This window comes from Centrocercus urophasianus, unplaced genomic scaffold (genome assembly GCF_019232065.1).
Source record: "Centrocercus urophasianus isolate 14NV4802_14NV808 unplaced genomic scaffold, USGS_Curo_1.0 seq_13, whole genome shotgun sequence".
In the NCBI taxonomy this organism is placed as follows: Eukaryota; Metazoa; Chordata; class Aves; order Galliformes; family Phasianidae; genus Centrocercus; species Centrocercus urophasianus.
Window position 1 is genome coordinate 36,564,403 of NW_024884475.1, and position 15,763 is coordinate 36,580,165.

A 15,763-nucleotide genomic window follows, 5' to 3' on the forward strand; every position below is an offset into this window, starting at 1 on the left:
AAACATTTATGTCTTACTGCATGACTATGAGTCATCAGGGAATTAGGTTACACAGCTACAGACCCCTATTCCCATGCTATAAGAATAGGAAATAAAATCTTTGAACAGGATGCTGCATGCAGCCAGGTCGGATATCACACTTGGCTTGTTAAGAGTCCACGCTGTGCAGTGGAGTGCTTGGTAGAAATGCCTGGGTTGCCCCCTGACAATTTTTTCTGGAAATGGTGTAGAGGCATTAATATCCACAAGAGCTAATTAGTTCTGCTGAGAACCAGAACTGCTAATCCTCTTGTTGCTCACTGTGCTGCTGTCTCTTGGGCTCATGTCATTATCACTGCTTTGTGCCTTCTAGACATATCAACCCATTTGGAGTTACTGCTCAACAGCACAGTTAAGACATATCCTGCAGAAAGTACAGTCTGAATTCAGATCAACCTACTACTCAGGCTCTTGTAATCCATAAAACCATCCTTCTGGTGGCTTTCTCAGACGTCACGTTTTTGTTAAATGCCAGCTGAGTCACTGGAATACTACTAAAATTCATTCCTTTGTTGGAAGGAAGGCATGATCTAGTGCAGATTCCTTTTGTGCTTACTGATTTTTATGTTGATTTTTACAAAATAGTGAATATGCTGTGCAGATATAGGGTAAATTTCAGGTCACTTACTTGGTGCCTGTGGTGAGTTTAAAGTGGAAGCTAGGCTCCAAATATACCAGATGCATTCAGAAAGTGTGTTGTCCTACATTAAGCTACTGAAGGAGATGCTTGAGTTGAATTTAACCAGTATTTTGGACTGTGGAGCTACCTTTCTATCAACATAAGGTACCTGTCTGTGTTCTGAAGCTGTCTAAATATTGGGAAATACCTTGCACAGCTGTCTGTGAAAGTCAAAGTAGTGTGAATACAGAACTGTAATCTTCCCTCATTTCTGGAGTAAGTTATTCCTCTTTACTAATTGCCCTTATTTCAATCCAGTACTTTCTGTTCATGGACTTGCACCATTTAACTTTCCAGCACTTTACTACTTGGATGCTAACATGCTGTACTGTGGTACACTATATAACTGCTCTGCGGTAATGCACACCTACAGGAGCTTCCTTACTCCTGTTTGTTGTATTTTTATCAAAATTTAGAAAATATGCTGAGGGGAGAAAAGCAAAGGAAAGCGTGAACAGGATAGGAATGTGGCTTTCTTCAAGAAACTTTTTTATTCTGGCTACTGTGTTCGTCGTATTCTGTAAAATTATCCTTCATTATATTCTTCTCATTTGTAAAACTGTAATAGTTTTTCTTTGCCTCCTCTCCCTTTCCTAGGAGCTATCCAGGTTGACAGTTAGTTGTACAGGTAATACTGTTAGAAAATCAGGTATTACATTCCTTCATGTTTCAAAGTCTGACATCAGTGCTGTTTGTCATCTACAAAATCCTTTCTTAAAATATCTTCAGACATAAAATAAATGATCAGTTGTTATGGTTTGTTTCTTTGTTTGTTTATTTTCCAAATAGCAGACAGAAATCTGATGTTAATGATATCCTCTTGCTGTTAGTTGTAGATATACTTCTCACTTGGCAGCCCCCTTTGTGTGAATGGACCTTTTGGGCTATGCACTTGGTTATGAGTAAGTCCACTGATGCACATGCTGAATTAGTTGAGATTTTTGTGATTTTTAACTTTCTGTTTTTTTCCTAAGGTGGTTGTCATTTTCAATTGTTTTGAAGTAGCTATGTGCAAATTGAATGAAGCAGAGTGCAGAGTAGCTTATAAATAAAGCCACCATTAAAGGAATGTAGTTGAAATGCTTCTTCCCTTGTAGTCTAGAGACCATTTTCCATTTTTGTTTTTGGGGGTTGGTGTTACCCCTCATACTTACTTTATTATGAATTCCAAATTGTTTAAACTTTGCAGTGCTTCTTTGAAATCAGTGCTGCGTGCCTTGCTGGGACCAAAGCAAAAGACTTGTCTGCCTGCTTCTACATGGTTTCTCAGTTTCCATTTGTTCAGAACCTTTCTTGAACTTTGCTATGTGTCACAACCTTGTTAGAAGGTTTTTTGCAGCAGGAATTTAGGAGAAAGGGGATGCACGTTATAAATCAGGAAGTTAATACTTCAGCTGTTTGGAAAGTTGCACTGCAGTTGCAGTTCTTCCCTCTCCTGTGGGTTTTTCAGAAATATTTGGGAATGCTGTGGATTTCACTTGCCTGCCTCATTCCCTTTACTGTAATTCAACACTCAGATTTGTGTCTTTGCAGACAAAAGGTTCTGGAAGAGACATCCTTTGCACGCCTGCTTTATTTCTTTATTGCTGCTGTTCACAACCTCTGGGGAGTTGCTGTTCTGCATCATATTTGAGCTCTGTTAACCTGGGGAGAGCTAAAGATTATGGCAGTAATGAAATCTTGGTGCCTTTTGCACTGAAGCAGATCACTGTCTGTCTCTGTGGCTGTCTCCGGATGCGTAAGCTCAGCCCTAAGGCTAATCTTTTCCACCACTTCCACAGTGACAGAATATCACACTTAATTGCTGTGTTGCAAGGCTTTTCCCTTCAGTCCATGTGCAGGTTAGGATGTGCAGCTAGGCATTCTGCTGTGTGTACTGTAATGTGTGTTAATTGCTGTCAGGAAATTCCTGAGGATGGTTTGCAAAAGCAATCCTCCTAATTTGGCTAAGTGTATACTAGCTTATGTGAATCCAAATGAATCCTTAGTTCTGAGTGTATTAGTGTTGGTAGACTGTGGTGGTTTTTCCCCCACTTACCTCTCTCCTTTTGAAGAGTGAAAAAGAGATATATTTTGTGAAAGACTTATCCAGAATGTGAAGGTAGTGTGTTACTAGCTGCTTTTGCTTTTAACACCATTGCTGTTCGAATTCCACCTGATTAAATTGGCTGAAATTATGCCTGGTTAACTTCTTTGTTGGTTTGTTTGTTTTTTAACTCGTACTTTGCAAGCTCACCTTTAGTGTCCCAGTTTGTATGTCCCGCCTCACTTCTCCCTTTCCATTTTTAAAATGTAAGCATAATCAGAGCAAGTCTCCAGATTTTCCAATATATAGAGAGGACTCACTTCACCATCTTTATAATTTGCATTGCTGGTGATGATAGATATTATATAGCAGGTCCTAAAGCCATTTAAATAATGCAGTCTATGCAATAGTGTGTATTTAAGAGGGGGTAAAAGAACATACATGTGTTTTCTCCCTGGCTTTTTCTGTGTGTGCAAGTACCACTAGTGGGTTTGCCTACTGTTGCTAAGAAGTTGTAGGAAATTCCTGATGGCTTAATCAGTTTTAAGGTTCTTCCTTTGTGTTTGTCAAAATCTCTTTGTCTTGCAGGGAGGACATTACAAAACCATACACTAGCAGGTGTGAGGGAGCACTCATACTGAAAATGGGAATCAGCCATGAAATTGAGCTAAAAGAGGTTGTTTCTGTATTTGGAAGTAAGGCGTTTGATACATGTCTTTGCTTTCTTAAAACTTGTCTTTTTTATGGTAATTAAAAATCTGTAGGTGTATTTCTGTCTCTTATTGTGACAGTTCAGGCAGGAATCTTTCAGTTCAGGAAGGAGTCTTTCAAACTTTTAGGCATTATGTGCCTAACTCAGTCATCTTGTCACTGTATCTGCTCCATCCAAATCAAAGAGGGAGAAGCTGAGTGAGAGACTACGTGTCTCTGGAAGTGTTCATCCCTCAGCTGGGTCACTCTGTGAAGGTCTCTCTCTTTAGACTTTGTTGGGAGCCCAAGTATGCAGGTGAAAGCTAGGTGGTATGAATTTGAGCTTCTCTTTCCCTCTTCACTTCTACACCATTGGGGAATTTCTCACTTTACTATTTTTACTGAATTAAGACAAATGCTTTCATTTCATAGAATCACAGAATCATTAAGGTTGGAAAAGATCACTAGCATCATCTAGTCCAACTGTAAAAACTAGAGACCTTTTTGTGCAGCCCATTTCCATGTATTTGCTGCCATTCTTTAATTTGATTGTGTGGCTGGTCTTGCTGGTATTATGGAACAGCAACAGAAAAGGATGTTTTGTTGTGTTTTTGTTGTTGTTGTTGTTGTTGTTTGTTTGTTTGTTTTTACATTACTTCTTTGAAAAAGCGCCTCAAGAAGGAGCATTGCCAGGCTGCAGAAGTTGGCTTTTGAGTTACCAGAACAGTCCTGCCACTTTGGTAATGCTCCCACTAAAATCCTTTCCTCCTGCTACTGAGTTACTCTGCTGGGTCTTATTCAGTCTTCTCTTTGCTCTGACCTTCTGAGCTGGTATCAGGGAAATAGGGATGAGCCAGGAGTGATAACAGAGAAAGGTGATCCATTGTCTCTTGGTGATATTCTGCTTGTGTTTCAAGTTTAGCTTGAAATTGAATGGTGATTTATGTCTAGTAAATTTTTTGAAGAGCGTTTTAAGACAGAAGATCATTTGATTTTGGTGTGTCTTGATGTGTTCAATATTTAAGGTGGATGGGAATGGATGGTGACAGAACAAAGAATGAGCGGAGAATGTGGGTAAAATTCTCAGGCTTGTGTTGAGCTGGAGATGTGTAGCATGTTTTAGATCTGTCTGCTGTTTTGGGAAGGACATATTTGTTATCTATGACAAGCCTGTCTTGTGTATTTAACAAAGCAAATGTGAATACTAGCTGAGTTTGAATAATATTATTTTATTTTCATAGTTATTTGTTTGTTTATTTTTCAATTTCTAGTCAAGACTGTAGTGCTCCTGTCATAGATAGGAGTGATGGTGCTGGCAACTGGACAAACCCTGCTCAAAAGTTGAGCTTATTGAAGTCAAGCACCTAGGACCAGAGCAGCACTAAGTAAAACCTTCTTGGTCTCGTGCAGTCTTCATGTAAATACTCAAGAAAGACACCAAATTTAGAATTTCCGCATCAGTGGAGTGAAAAAGAGAGCTGAGTTGTGATTCATGATAACAGAAAGTGTTATTGCCTAGATGGTCATGCTGTCATTTTTCAATTTTTATAATAATAAAATTGGTCTGTTTTGCAGATATCTTGGTCAGACATAGGAGGACTAGAAGATGTCAAGCTGAAATTGAAGCAGGCAGTTGAATGGCCTCTCAAGCATCCTGACTCCTTCATCCGAATGGGGATTCAGCCTCCAAAAGGTGTGCTGCTTTATGGACCTCCTGGATGCTCAAAAACAATGATAGCGAAAGCTTTGGCTCATGAAAGTGGCCTCAACTTCTTGGCAGTGAAGGTAGGCCATTCATTCTTAGAGTTTCTTAACTCTCAGATAACAATTTATCAATTTCCAGTGGTAAAATCCAGTGGCTCTTTGCATTTCTTAGCATGTGTATTGTCTTGTGAAGAGGACTGCTGCTTTCTTAGATGTTTGTGCCTCTTTTTCTTTCTTTCTTTCTCAAAGCATAGAGATAAGGTTGAGTAGCACTTAAATGCTATTTTTATTCTAGTGAAAAGTCTTAATTATTAGCATTATTTTATTGTAAAAGTTTTTTCATGGAAACAATGAAATTCTTCAACAATGCAAATCTGGACAGTGGGTAGCTATTCTTACTGTAATATTTACATGCTTGCTTAGAGATATTATTGACTCATCTCTTATGCTCATTCTTATTCCTCAGTAAAATCACTTTCTTTGTCATACTACTCCTGTTTTGTTACAGGTTTCTCATGCCCAGTTAGTGTTGTTTTCAGGGATAGTGATTCTATTTCATCATGACTTTGAAAGTTTGCAAAATTTGTTATATCTGGAGTGCTCTTGAATCAGTGGGATGTTCTCTCAGCATTAAGAAGCACAGAGAAATTGCCTGTGAAACAGCGTAATTGATTACTGCGGGTTGTATGGAAAATGCATGAATGGAAGTTATTAAATAATAATATGGCGCTTCAGTGCATAGAAAGGAAAAAAGATAGAGTGATTCCACATGGAGTAGTCTTGCAGCTGTGTAAGAATGTTAATGAAGTGCAAGGAAAAACATTTGTTTAAGTATTTTTCTTTTAAAAGTATCTCTTCAACAGTATGATCACATATTCTTCTCTGTTGAGCATCCCTTCACTCACAGAATGTTTGGCATTGCTAGCCCCTGCAGAGCTCCCTCCTGTGCCTGACCTTTGAGCTACACTGCCAGTGGAGCTCTGGAGGCAGAAGTGGTTGCACTGACCCTGCAGCCCTCTGCTGCATGTGCCTCCTGCTGCTGTAGATAGGCCTCTGGGTCTCGGTCACACCATCAAGAAGGGTCTCAGAAGCCTCAGCCCTTAAGAAATGCTGGCTTTCCTGCCTTCCATGAAGACAAAGTTGGTCTTTGTACTCCAGAGTTACTGGTAAACAAGGTAACCTTTTCTTCCTGTGCTTCTTAAGAAAACATTCTTTCATTGTTTTGCCCAATGCACTGATGCCTGAAAGGAAGGGAAATAAAAGTTTCAATTTGGAAAAACAAAAAACAAATAACAACCCCTTCCCCCCCCAAACAATTAAAATCGAATGTTGATGTCACCTGTTCATTCATCAGTCTTACTGCATCACTGAAATGCCTGCTGGAGCTGTATCATCATAAAGAGTGGCTTGGGCTGAGTGTGAGGCGTGTTAAGGTGCACCAACATGAAATGCTTTTGATACAGCAATGCGGCCTTTCTTCAGGGTGTAATTCTAAGGGTGTAACCCCCACAGCTGCAGCAGAAGGGGCTACCTTGGGGAAATGCCTTTTATTCTCTCTCGACTTAATCCCTTGGCCTGGAAGTGATCAAATATTCAATGTACAGATGTTTTAAGAGGCACATCACTGGAGTGTGTCCAGCCTTGGATAGCTTGTCTCCAGGAAGGGAATGTAGCCCACTTTCCCTAACTTTATGTTTGCTTCCTGGACAGAAAAGGCAACATCCATCATGTACTAAATGTGTTAAACATCACTGTCTGTAGCACTTCTTAAAGCACAACAGACTTGAATTCATTTCCACTGATTGTGTTCCTGCAATAAATCCAGAGTAGATGAATACAATTTTATTTTTTTTTTAATTTAATTTTTCTTGTAATTCTGACACTTTTCCCTTTGTTATGTCTCACATCTTTGTTGCTGTAACTGATATCAGCATTTTTGAAATGGAAGAGAGTTTTGTGATAATTTACTTTTCAGATCTGTTTTTCTTCCTTGGTTCTGCTCCAAATGAGTGACCTTGATGAAAAGTGTCTGCGGTACAGCCGGTAGGATACGTGTGCTCCTGCAGCATAGTTCAGAGGGTTAAGGTTCTTGGGCCCTTCCCAGGAATGGACCGTGGGCAGGAGGCATTGTTCTGGCGATGCATGAGGCCGTGGCAGGGTGCCACCTCTCTTCCCCGTGCCTGAAACCTGACAGGGAACTGGATGGGTTATGTGTGGCTCTTAGTTGGACCTGTGGTTTTTGGAAGATGGCCCTACCACATTCAAGGCACGCGGGTGCGGTGAGTCCATCTCTTTCCAGAAGTGAGCAACTGGAATGCAGCAGGCATCTCCTGGTCCAGGAGGACTCTGTGCTATTGTCCAGATGTATATGTGCAGTGTCTCTGTGATTTGGCTAGCTGCCTCTGTTAGGTTAAGTACTTACTCTGGGCTGTATGTCATCTCCTGAAACATGATGTTTCCGAATGTCTTTGGAGTGACTGGTTGTCACAGTGCATTATTAGACGTGATCACATGGCGTGGCCTTGAGTGCACGTCTGACTTGTTTCTAACATGGTCTGGAAGCTAGGCAAAGTCTAGATGTAATTTCTGGGCAGAGGAGCTGAAGAAAATAATGTGATAACAGATGTTTGACGTTACATCCTGTTCTCTCCCGAAATCTATTGTGAAGTTTGAATGGTTAGTATTACAATGAACGTGCCCTTTTGTAAACACGTTCTTTGATACTTTTCCAAAACTTTTTATAGCTGTATTTTCATCAAGATGGGTGACCTTTCGCTTTTCCAGAGAAAAGCGGTTGCTTTGCTTGTTTGTTTTTACAATTCCTAAGGGGAACTGTTTATTTTTATTCCTTCACTGACTGTCTTTCTTTGTCTTGCATACAATATATCAGCTAAATTTACTCCGGAGGAGGTTTTCAACTGTTTCCCAGGGAATGACTCTTTCTGTTACTTCCTATCACCCCTCTTCTAAATCTCTTATAGCATTGAGGCTTCCCAGGGTTTTAGTGTTCATCTTGATACATTTTTTTCCTCAAAACCTCTTACCAAAAGACAGCTGAATTCTGCTCAACTTCCAGGAATGCTGTTAGTGTTTTGTAATCATGAACATACGCAGGTAGATGACTGGGTGAAGGAGTGAATTAGGATGATTTTTTCATTCCTTAGTGATTGAACATCAGTCTTGGTTTTATCAAAACTTTCTGATCAGGTTGAATTCTTACTTCTGTCAGTCTTCTATGTGTCTTCTTCGTGCTCCTCTTGCACGGTCCCCAAAGCTTCTATTTTTTCTCAGAGATGTATTCTATGCATTTCTTCTACCAATGGGAAAATTTTATGCAGATATTACACCTATAAACCTTATTAGGATGGGGGATGTGACTTTCAACAATCTAGTGAATATTACTTTTCTTTGTGGGCTTTCCCTCCGTTTTCTGGGAAGCACCTTGTAGAAAAACTATGTTTTAATCTCTCTGTTGTTATGGTATCTATGTAATTAACTTTGCTACCAAGAAAAGAGTTGTGCTTTTTGGTTTTTGCCTATTACAGAATGAACACTGACGTTTCCTCTTATATTGTAAAGCTGATGGGCTCCACCTGCAGCACCTGGTGGTCCCAAAAGGGCCACAGGGATTGGGAAATCCTTTTGCCTCTTGAGTTGTCCATGAGCCAAGGATGCAGTGTACCCAGAGTGGGTGCATATTGTTGATGGCATCATGCACTACTCAGTTGGCTAAAATCAGAGAGAGACTCCCTGCTGAATTTGGAAGGCTTTGCTCTGTGTTGTATCATCAAGGGGTTCTGAGTGCTGCTTCTGTGCAACATGCAGATTACTTGAGTTTACTAAATCAATACCAAGAACTTCTATGTGCTTGGTTTTAGAAGCATAATTTTTCCTCTTATTGCTCAGTGCTTCTTAATATATTTTTTCTTTAAAAACAAAATTAAAGTGAAAACTCATATAGTGATACTGCCAAAAAAAAACAAAACAAAAACCCAACAGCCTAGCCTTTCAGAAAACTTAGATTTCCAAAAGTTAAACCCCTTAGAATTCAGCTCTCTGAGTGAGACACAATGATCCTTGTAAATCTCTCGAAACATGGAGACTATTTAAAACCAAAAAGAACAACCAAAAAACCTGTGATGGTAAGTAATTAATGCCAGGCAAATCAATGGTGCAGGCAACACGTATTACATTGCTCTAAAATATTAGTTTTGTTGGTTAGGAGCTCCAATTGTGCTAGAGGAGAAAACAAATAGAAGGTTAGAAAAGATATTCCCAACATATACTTTTTTTTCTCCTGTTACTTAAGAGCTTGGGCTGAAGGCATTTTTTTCTCTTTTCTCAATTAGCAGTAATTACAAAAATATAGTGTTCTCAGAGGTCTGATTTCACCTTGGCTTGATTTAACTTCCTGTATTGCCCTGCAGATGCTTTTGTACCATTCCCTGTGCTTGACATGTGCTTAAGTTTAGTTTGTCGTCTGGGTCAATTACGTCAAAATATTTTCCAATTGAAGTTTCCTCTGCTTTTCCCTTCAGCTCTTGGCTGGGGAAGTTCAAACAGATTAATGAGGCTTGGAAAGGCTGAGTGCTGTGCTTTGTGAAGAACTGTCATTGAATTTGGGAAGATAGTTTGCCTTCTGACAGGGATTTCTGTGAGCCAGACGATGAAAAAAGCTGGGTGGCTGTGACTAGCTGAGCAACACATTTAAAAACGAAGAAGCCTTGTGGTTTTATGGGAAACTCTGGCAAACATTTGATAAAGCTTACAAAAGATTTGTAGTAACGCATTTACAGTACCATGCCAGTTAATTATCCGATAATGAAACAAAGTATATTAAGAAAATTTTCTGATGTTTAACATTTTCCACAAAGAAAAGCAATTTGAGGTACATTAATGAAGACTTCTGATCCTCAGGCTGTCTGCATGTTTTACCCAACAAAAAGTAAGACAGTCATCCATTCTTACCATAAGCTTTCCAACAGAGAATGTGCAGACAGAAAATGATTCAGAGATTATCTTCTGTCTCTGTTTCTTTCCACTTTTTCTATTAGAACCGTAATTGCAAGGGCTGCAGTTCACAGTGTGTTGCCAGCCTGCTCCCTGAGATATTTTGGAGCCTACAGAAACCTCTCCAATTTGAAATTTTTAAGACACTGCACCGTAAATCTTGCCAACAAGTTTTTTCTAGTGTCCTTTGGTATGCTGGGCAGGGGAAGAGGAAGTGTTTCGCATGGCGAGCGTGCTGAGCCTGGGGCTTGTGGGCTACTTAGAATCAGAGTGGTGCAGGTTAAGTCATCGAACAGCACTGAAGAGAAGAAGCAGGCTTTATTCTTATCAAGCAAATAAACTCCGTTTTTTATAAGCAAATGTTTTTCTGTGGTGCTGCTTAACATGCAAAGTAACTGATTTCTGAGTTCCTTCCAAATCAGTCAGTTAGTGTTGTGATAGCAGGTTGCTCACTTACATCATCATGAAGCTGGGGAGCTGGAAACAAAACCAGCCAGAATATTGAATCTGACTCCATGAAAGCTGTACTGGTGGTGGCTGGGATCAAGCCATGCTCCTCAGAGCTGGCTGTTCATGTTGCTCCAGCAGCCTGGTGAGAAGACAGCACATCAGAGCTAGGTGGATCACATCTGCAGGTTGATGTCTGCCTCTCCAGATCAGTTACTGTAAATACCTAACTCAGGTGCCAGTGTCTGAATGCAGGCAAGTGAGCTTGGTCTGAGTGACAGAACTGCTAAGAATTGACATGAAGTTTTCTTTTTTTTTCTTTTGTGCTTCACAGTTTCTAGACACTTCATTTGAAATGAAATATGTGACTGATGTTTTCATGTCTGTTGAACTGTTTCTACTTTGGACATGACAAAGAAGAGACTGCATTAAATATTATGGAGTAATAATGTGTAGGAGGTGATAGAAATTCTCTAATTCTTAGGATTTTTTTAAAAAATAGAAATTGCACTCCATAGTTAACACGTTTTAATGTGTGTTAGAGCCCCAAACCTTCATGTGTTGTTATGGTGGAAATATTGTAAGAGAGGAGAAAACAAACCTATGTTGCTGAAGAAATCTGGAGCCACGTCTGTCTGGCTCAACAAGCATAAGTACATAACTTAGTTGATTGTCAAAACAGTTATATATAAAATGTACTTTATATGTATAAAGAGAGAAAAAGTGAGGATTTCGTATCAGTTGAAAGTCATTGCCATAGTATTTTCAGGTGGTAAAAAAAGATGTCCCCAGATAAATTCAAGCACTGGTTAGAAAAATTACCCATACTGTTTACCTTCAGGGATACCAGATGTTGCTCTTGCTGTTTAAAACATTGTGAACTTCTGTCATAACAAAGTGCACATAAGCTTATCTTGTGTTGTAGCCTGTACACAGAGGTTTTATCTTTTATGCAGTTAATCTTTCAAGTTTATTCTGATAGTATTTAAAATGCATTTTCCTTTTCTTGTTATTGGAAAAAAAAACAACAACAAAACAAGACCATTACCAACATAAGAGAAAAATCCACACCCAATCCAGACATAAACAAATGGGAGGTTTCATGACAGAAGGGTCATGCATCTTATAAATCAGGATGGGATCGCCTTTCAACCGTGCATGTATGGAAACTCTCTGCTTTGAGGCTGAATAAATAAAAACCCAGCAGTATGCAGTGTGCCTGAATTGGCAAATTTTGTACTATTGCTCTGGATCGTAGCTCACAAGTTGTATGATTGTACGCACAGCTATGCTACAGTGACTTCTGCCAACTTCCTTCTCCAAATGTTTTTCTGGTTTTGGAGGCACTGTGCAAATTACCAGAAGGAACAGGTTTTATTTCTTCATGTTCTTTCATATGGAGGATTTTGTGTTGCAGAAGAGAACAGAGCTACGCATCATTAAACTGTGCCTCTTGATCCTAAGCCTCTCCATCAGTATATCAGCAACTTTTAATGGAATCAGCGTGACCATCTCCAGGCCAAATATGATGTTTCACCAACTGTCAATTTGCTGACTAATGAAGGTCACGTCATCTGATTTTTGAAGCATTAGAAAAACATTGAAAAATAATTAAAAAATATATTCCTGGTATTTCTTGTATGGTTTCCAACTGCTAAGGAAGCTTCTCTGAAAAGAGAAGGTGAGCCTTCAGAAAATTTGAATCAGTGCTCAGCTGGCAGCCAGTGACTTGATGGCTGCTCGGCTGCTTGGCATACGGTCAGATCCTTTGGAAGAATGGCTCTCAGTCCCTGCTAGAGGACAGCACAAGCGGCAAGGCAGAAGTTCAGCTCAGGTTGGACTGAAGCTAGCCCAATTTGATTTCTACGTCCAACTTCTACATCTAGCTTCTTTGAACGTTTCTAGTTTTGTGTTGTGGTTTTAAGTGTTTGCATTAGATGAACCGTACACCAATTCTTCTTTCTCTTTCTCTTAATTTGGAGTCTTTTCCTTTTATTACCATGTATAATAACAGGTCCAAGCTGCTTCTAATAAACTGTGTGGTTCTGAATGGCAGTTTTGGTATTGTTGATGAGAGTGGTGAACTCTGGAGACCTTCTTCAAATCAACTTTCATGAAATTCTCCTTGAGGAGGCACAGGTCATTAATACATAGTGGTCATTCACCCTGAGTTGCTGCTTAATAAAGAGAGAAATGGAGAAAAGTTTCAAGCCAAAGCTTACAGCAAAACCATGCATTCAAATAATTCTCTTTGGAAACATTTTAAACAGCATTTATTGCTTTGATGTTACCTTGATCATATACTTTAATGCTTAATTAAAAATAAAACTCCAAGCATCTGAAATTATATTTTATATTAAAGCTCAAAGGGAGTAGTTTTTAGTTTTTGCTCAGACAAAAGAAATGTCAGACTGCTTGATGTTGTTTGTCGTACTAGAGGAGTACACCATTGGCACTGATGTGGATGATATTGTCTTCCATGAGAATGTTGATACAGATCAAAATTGCTTTTAAGAATAAGGGTGCGAGAGAAACATTTCAAGGAAAAGCAAGTAATAGAAATCTGTACTTCTGGGCAGAGGGTTCTCAGTGCATCAGCTGGGTTTGAAAGAAAGCTAGACAGAAGGCGAAAGCTGCTCTCCTGTTACTTAAGGATTTGTTAGGCCTGCACTATCAGATTCCTCATCTGCAATGAACATGATGAATGGCAAAGGCCCAGGGCAGCTGGATGCTGTCTGTGTGAGCTATGATCCACTTCTGCATAACTGGCTGCACGTCCTTGTCTTTGGGGTCCACAGTGGAAATAGCTTCATAATTCTCTCACCTTATTTTTTCAATCTTCTTTCCTCACTTATGTGTCTGAATGGTTCTGTTTCTCTGCAGGTATCTGACAGATTCAAATTCCGAATGTAGAAAGCCTGCAGGTGACACTTCAACATTAGCTGCTGCAGCAGTTGTTTTAGGGGGGAAGGCTGAAGGATGGACACTGTGAGCTGTATCGTTCTAGTATTTTTCTGGCAAGATGAGCAGTATTCTTCTTCAGCCCTTAAACAGTTTGACTTTATCCACATGGTACACTATGGCTGGCTGCTGCTCTATCCTACCTGGTCCCATGGATTAATAGACAACACTAAAAAAAAAAAGAAAACAGAAAACTATGACATAGCCAGTACGCTTTGCTGACGCCAGATAACTTGTGCTTTTCTTATTAGAGTATACATTATTCACAGACATTTGCAAAGGTACTTTCCAGTGGTGCCACTGTCAGTGCACTGATTTTATCCTAAGTTTTACTGAAATGCTGCAAATAGCTGAGGAGATGGGGAGACTGTGTAAAAACAGTTTGTGCTGTGTTTTTGGAGAAATTAATCTTGTTTTTCTGCTGGTCTGTGTACAAAGTCCAGACAGCCCCACTGAAGTAGGGTTTGCACCAGAAGCTCTGTCACTGTCAGTGTGTAAGCATGCATATGCCACCCATTTTAATTCTAGCATAACTTGTTTAAAACTGCCTTACTGCTCAGAGCAGAGCCTTGCCTGAAGGGACTCACTGCACTGAAGCACAGGAAGACTGTGCAGCTTTCCAGCTGTGAAGAAGGATGTCATTGCTGCTGGTGAAATTATGAGGGCACCTGTTCCCTGGAAAACAGCCTGAAGCCACTGGCTCATTTTGTTCAGGGCAGTGGATAATCACGCTGGTCATGGCTGTAGGTCAGTGTTGATGCAAACCAGGCTGAAGTCAATGAGTCATTACCAATCCCATGAGAATCTTAGTCCCATTAAGAAGCATTATTTTAGCAGCCTATCCTACAGGATACAGCAAAACAGAAAATGCTCTGAGAATTCTCCATTGTTTTGCTTTTTGTAATTGTCAGTACTGGCTCAAGACTTGAGCGTTGACCCTGTGGTCTCCGTTCTGTTCCTGGTGGACAGGACTGTGAGTATAGACAGGCACGGCAGCAGCTGGCACTAATAATCGTGCTTAGCAGTCTCAGCAGAGAGAAGGAATGCAAATCAGTGAAGACACTGAACAGCTTTCTCACTAGGGATAGAGCCCTCGTAGATAGATAGGTTTCAGGTGTGCTGCTGTGGCAGCTGCTTCTTTCTGGACCTGCAAGCTGTCAGATTCAAAAAGTTCTGCTTGATGTGGGTTTAGGTCGTTGTTTTGGTGTTTGGCTAGATAAGAAGCATGTTGGGTGTATGTGTAAATGCTTTCCTGCAATTCATCTTTTTCAATTGACTTGCAGGCATCTTGTAGCTGCTGTTGATCCATAAACTTCTAAGAACTTATGTGTTTAGTTTTTTGGTTAATGTTGTTTCACATAAGAGTAGTAGGTAAGCGTTACAGTCAGAGGACTAACCTACAAGTAGTTACTTGCTATAACAAAAGGAAGAATACTTGGTATGGGTAGAAGGTAAGTCTGAAAATGCACAAACAAGACCTCTGTAAGTGGAAAAATATCAAAATTCCTTGTAGGGCCACCAGTATCACAGCACTGGCAGCTTGTGGCAGTCATTTGAGATGTTAACATATTTTTAAAACGTTCATTTTTTTTTATCTTGTAGGGACCTGAACTGATGAATAAATATGTTGGTGAGTCGGAACGAGCAGTGAGAGAGGTGAGAAAGCACAAGCTGTCTTGGCATTCAAATCCTTCTGTGCTTATAAGGTTACCTTTAAATTTTCCAAAAAATCTCCTTTTGGTGTAAGTTTAAAAACAAAACAAAGCAGAAGGGATCTGTGTGTTTTATGTCCTCCTGCAACCTCATGATGCACGTCCAATTTAGTCTCCAGTAGCAACTTTCACTATAAGCCTATATCACACAGAATCATGAATACCCACTGAAAGGTGTGTTTTTTAAAAAATGTCTCTTATGTGTCTTATGGCTCTTCTGTGATGCTCTGTAGCTTTTGAGGTATACAGTGGTGATAGCATTGTGTAAGAAATGTCAGTCCCTTAAAACTGAGTGCACCATTGTTGTTTTTTTAGATCTTTAGGAAAGCCAGAATGGTGTCTCCTTCGATTCTTTTCTTTGATGAAATAGATGCCTTGGCAGTTGAAAGGGGAAAGTAAGTAAATTCTGTTATAAAAATCACAGATGTTATTTTCTGATAAATTACTTTTATGTCGTGCAATCAGAAGTGTATTATTTTTCTAGAATTATTTTAT

At 39.7% G+C, this 15,763-nt stretch overlaps 1 protein-coding gene across 1 annotated transcript in view; it reads left to right on the top strand.

The window, feature by feature from the left end:
* Positions 1 to 15,763, top strand: part of SPATA5 (spermatogenesis associated 5) — a gene marked incomplete at its 5' end in the record, with an annotated part of 180,366 nt that overhangs the window by 24,025 nt on the left and 140,578 nt on the right. The window contains 3 exons of the mRNA XM_042812455.1: positions 5,010 to 5,219; positions 15,159 to 15,212; positions 15,584 to 15,663. Coding sequence (XP_042668389.1) covers positions 5,010 to 5,219; positions 15,159 to 15,212; positions 15,584 to 15,663 — 344 coding nt within the window. The remainder of the gene's footprint in view (positions 1 to 5,009; positions 5,220 to 15,158; positions 15,213 to 15,583; positions 15,664 to 15,763) is intronic.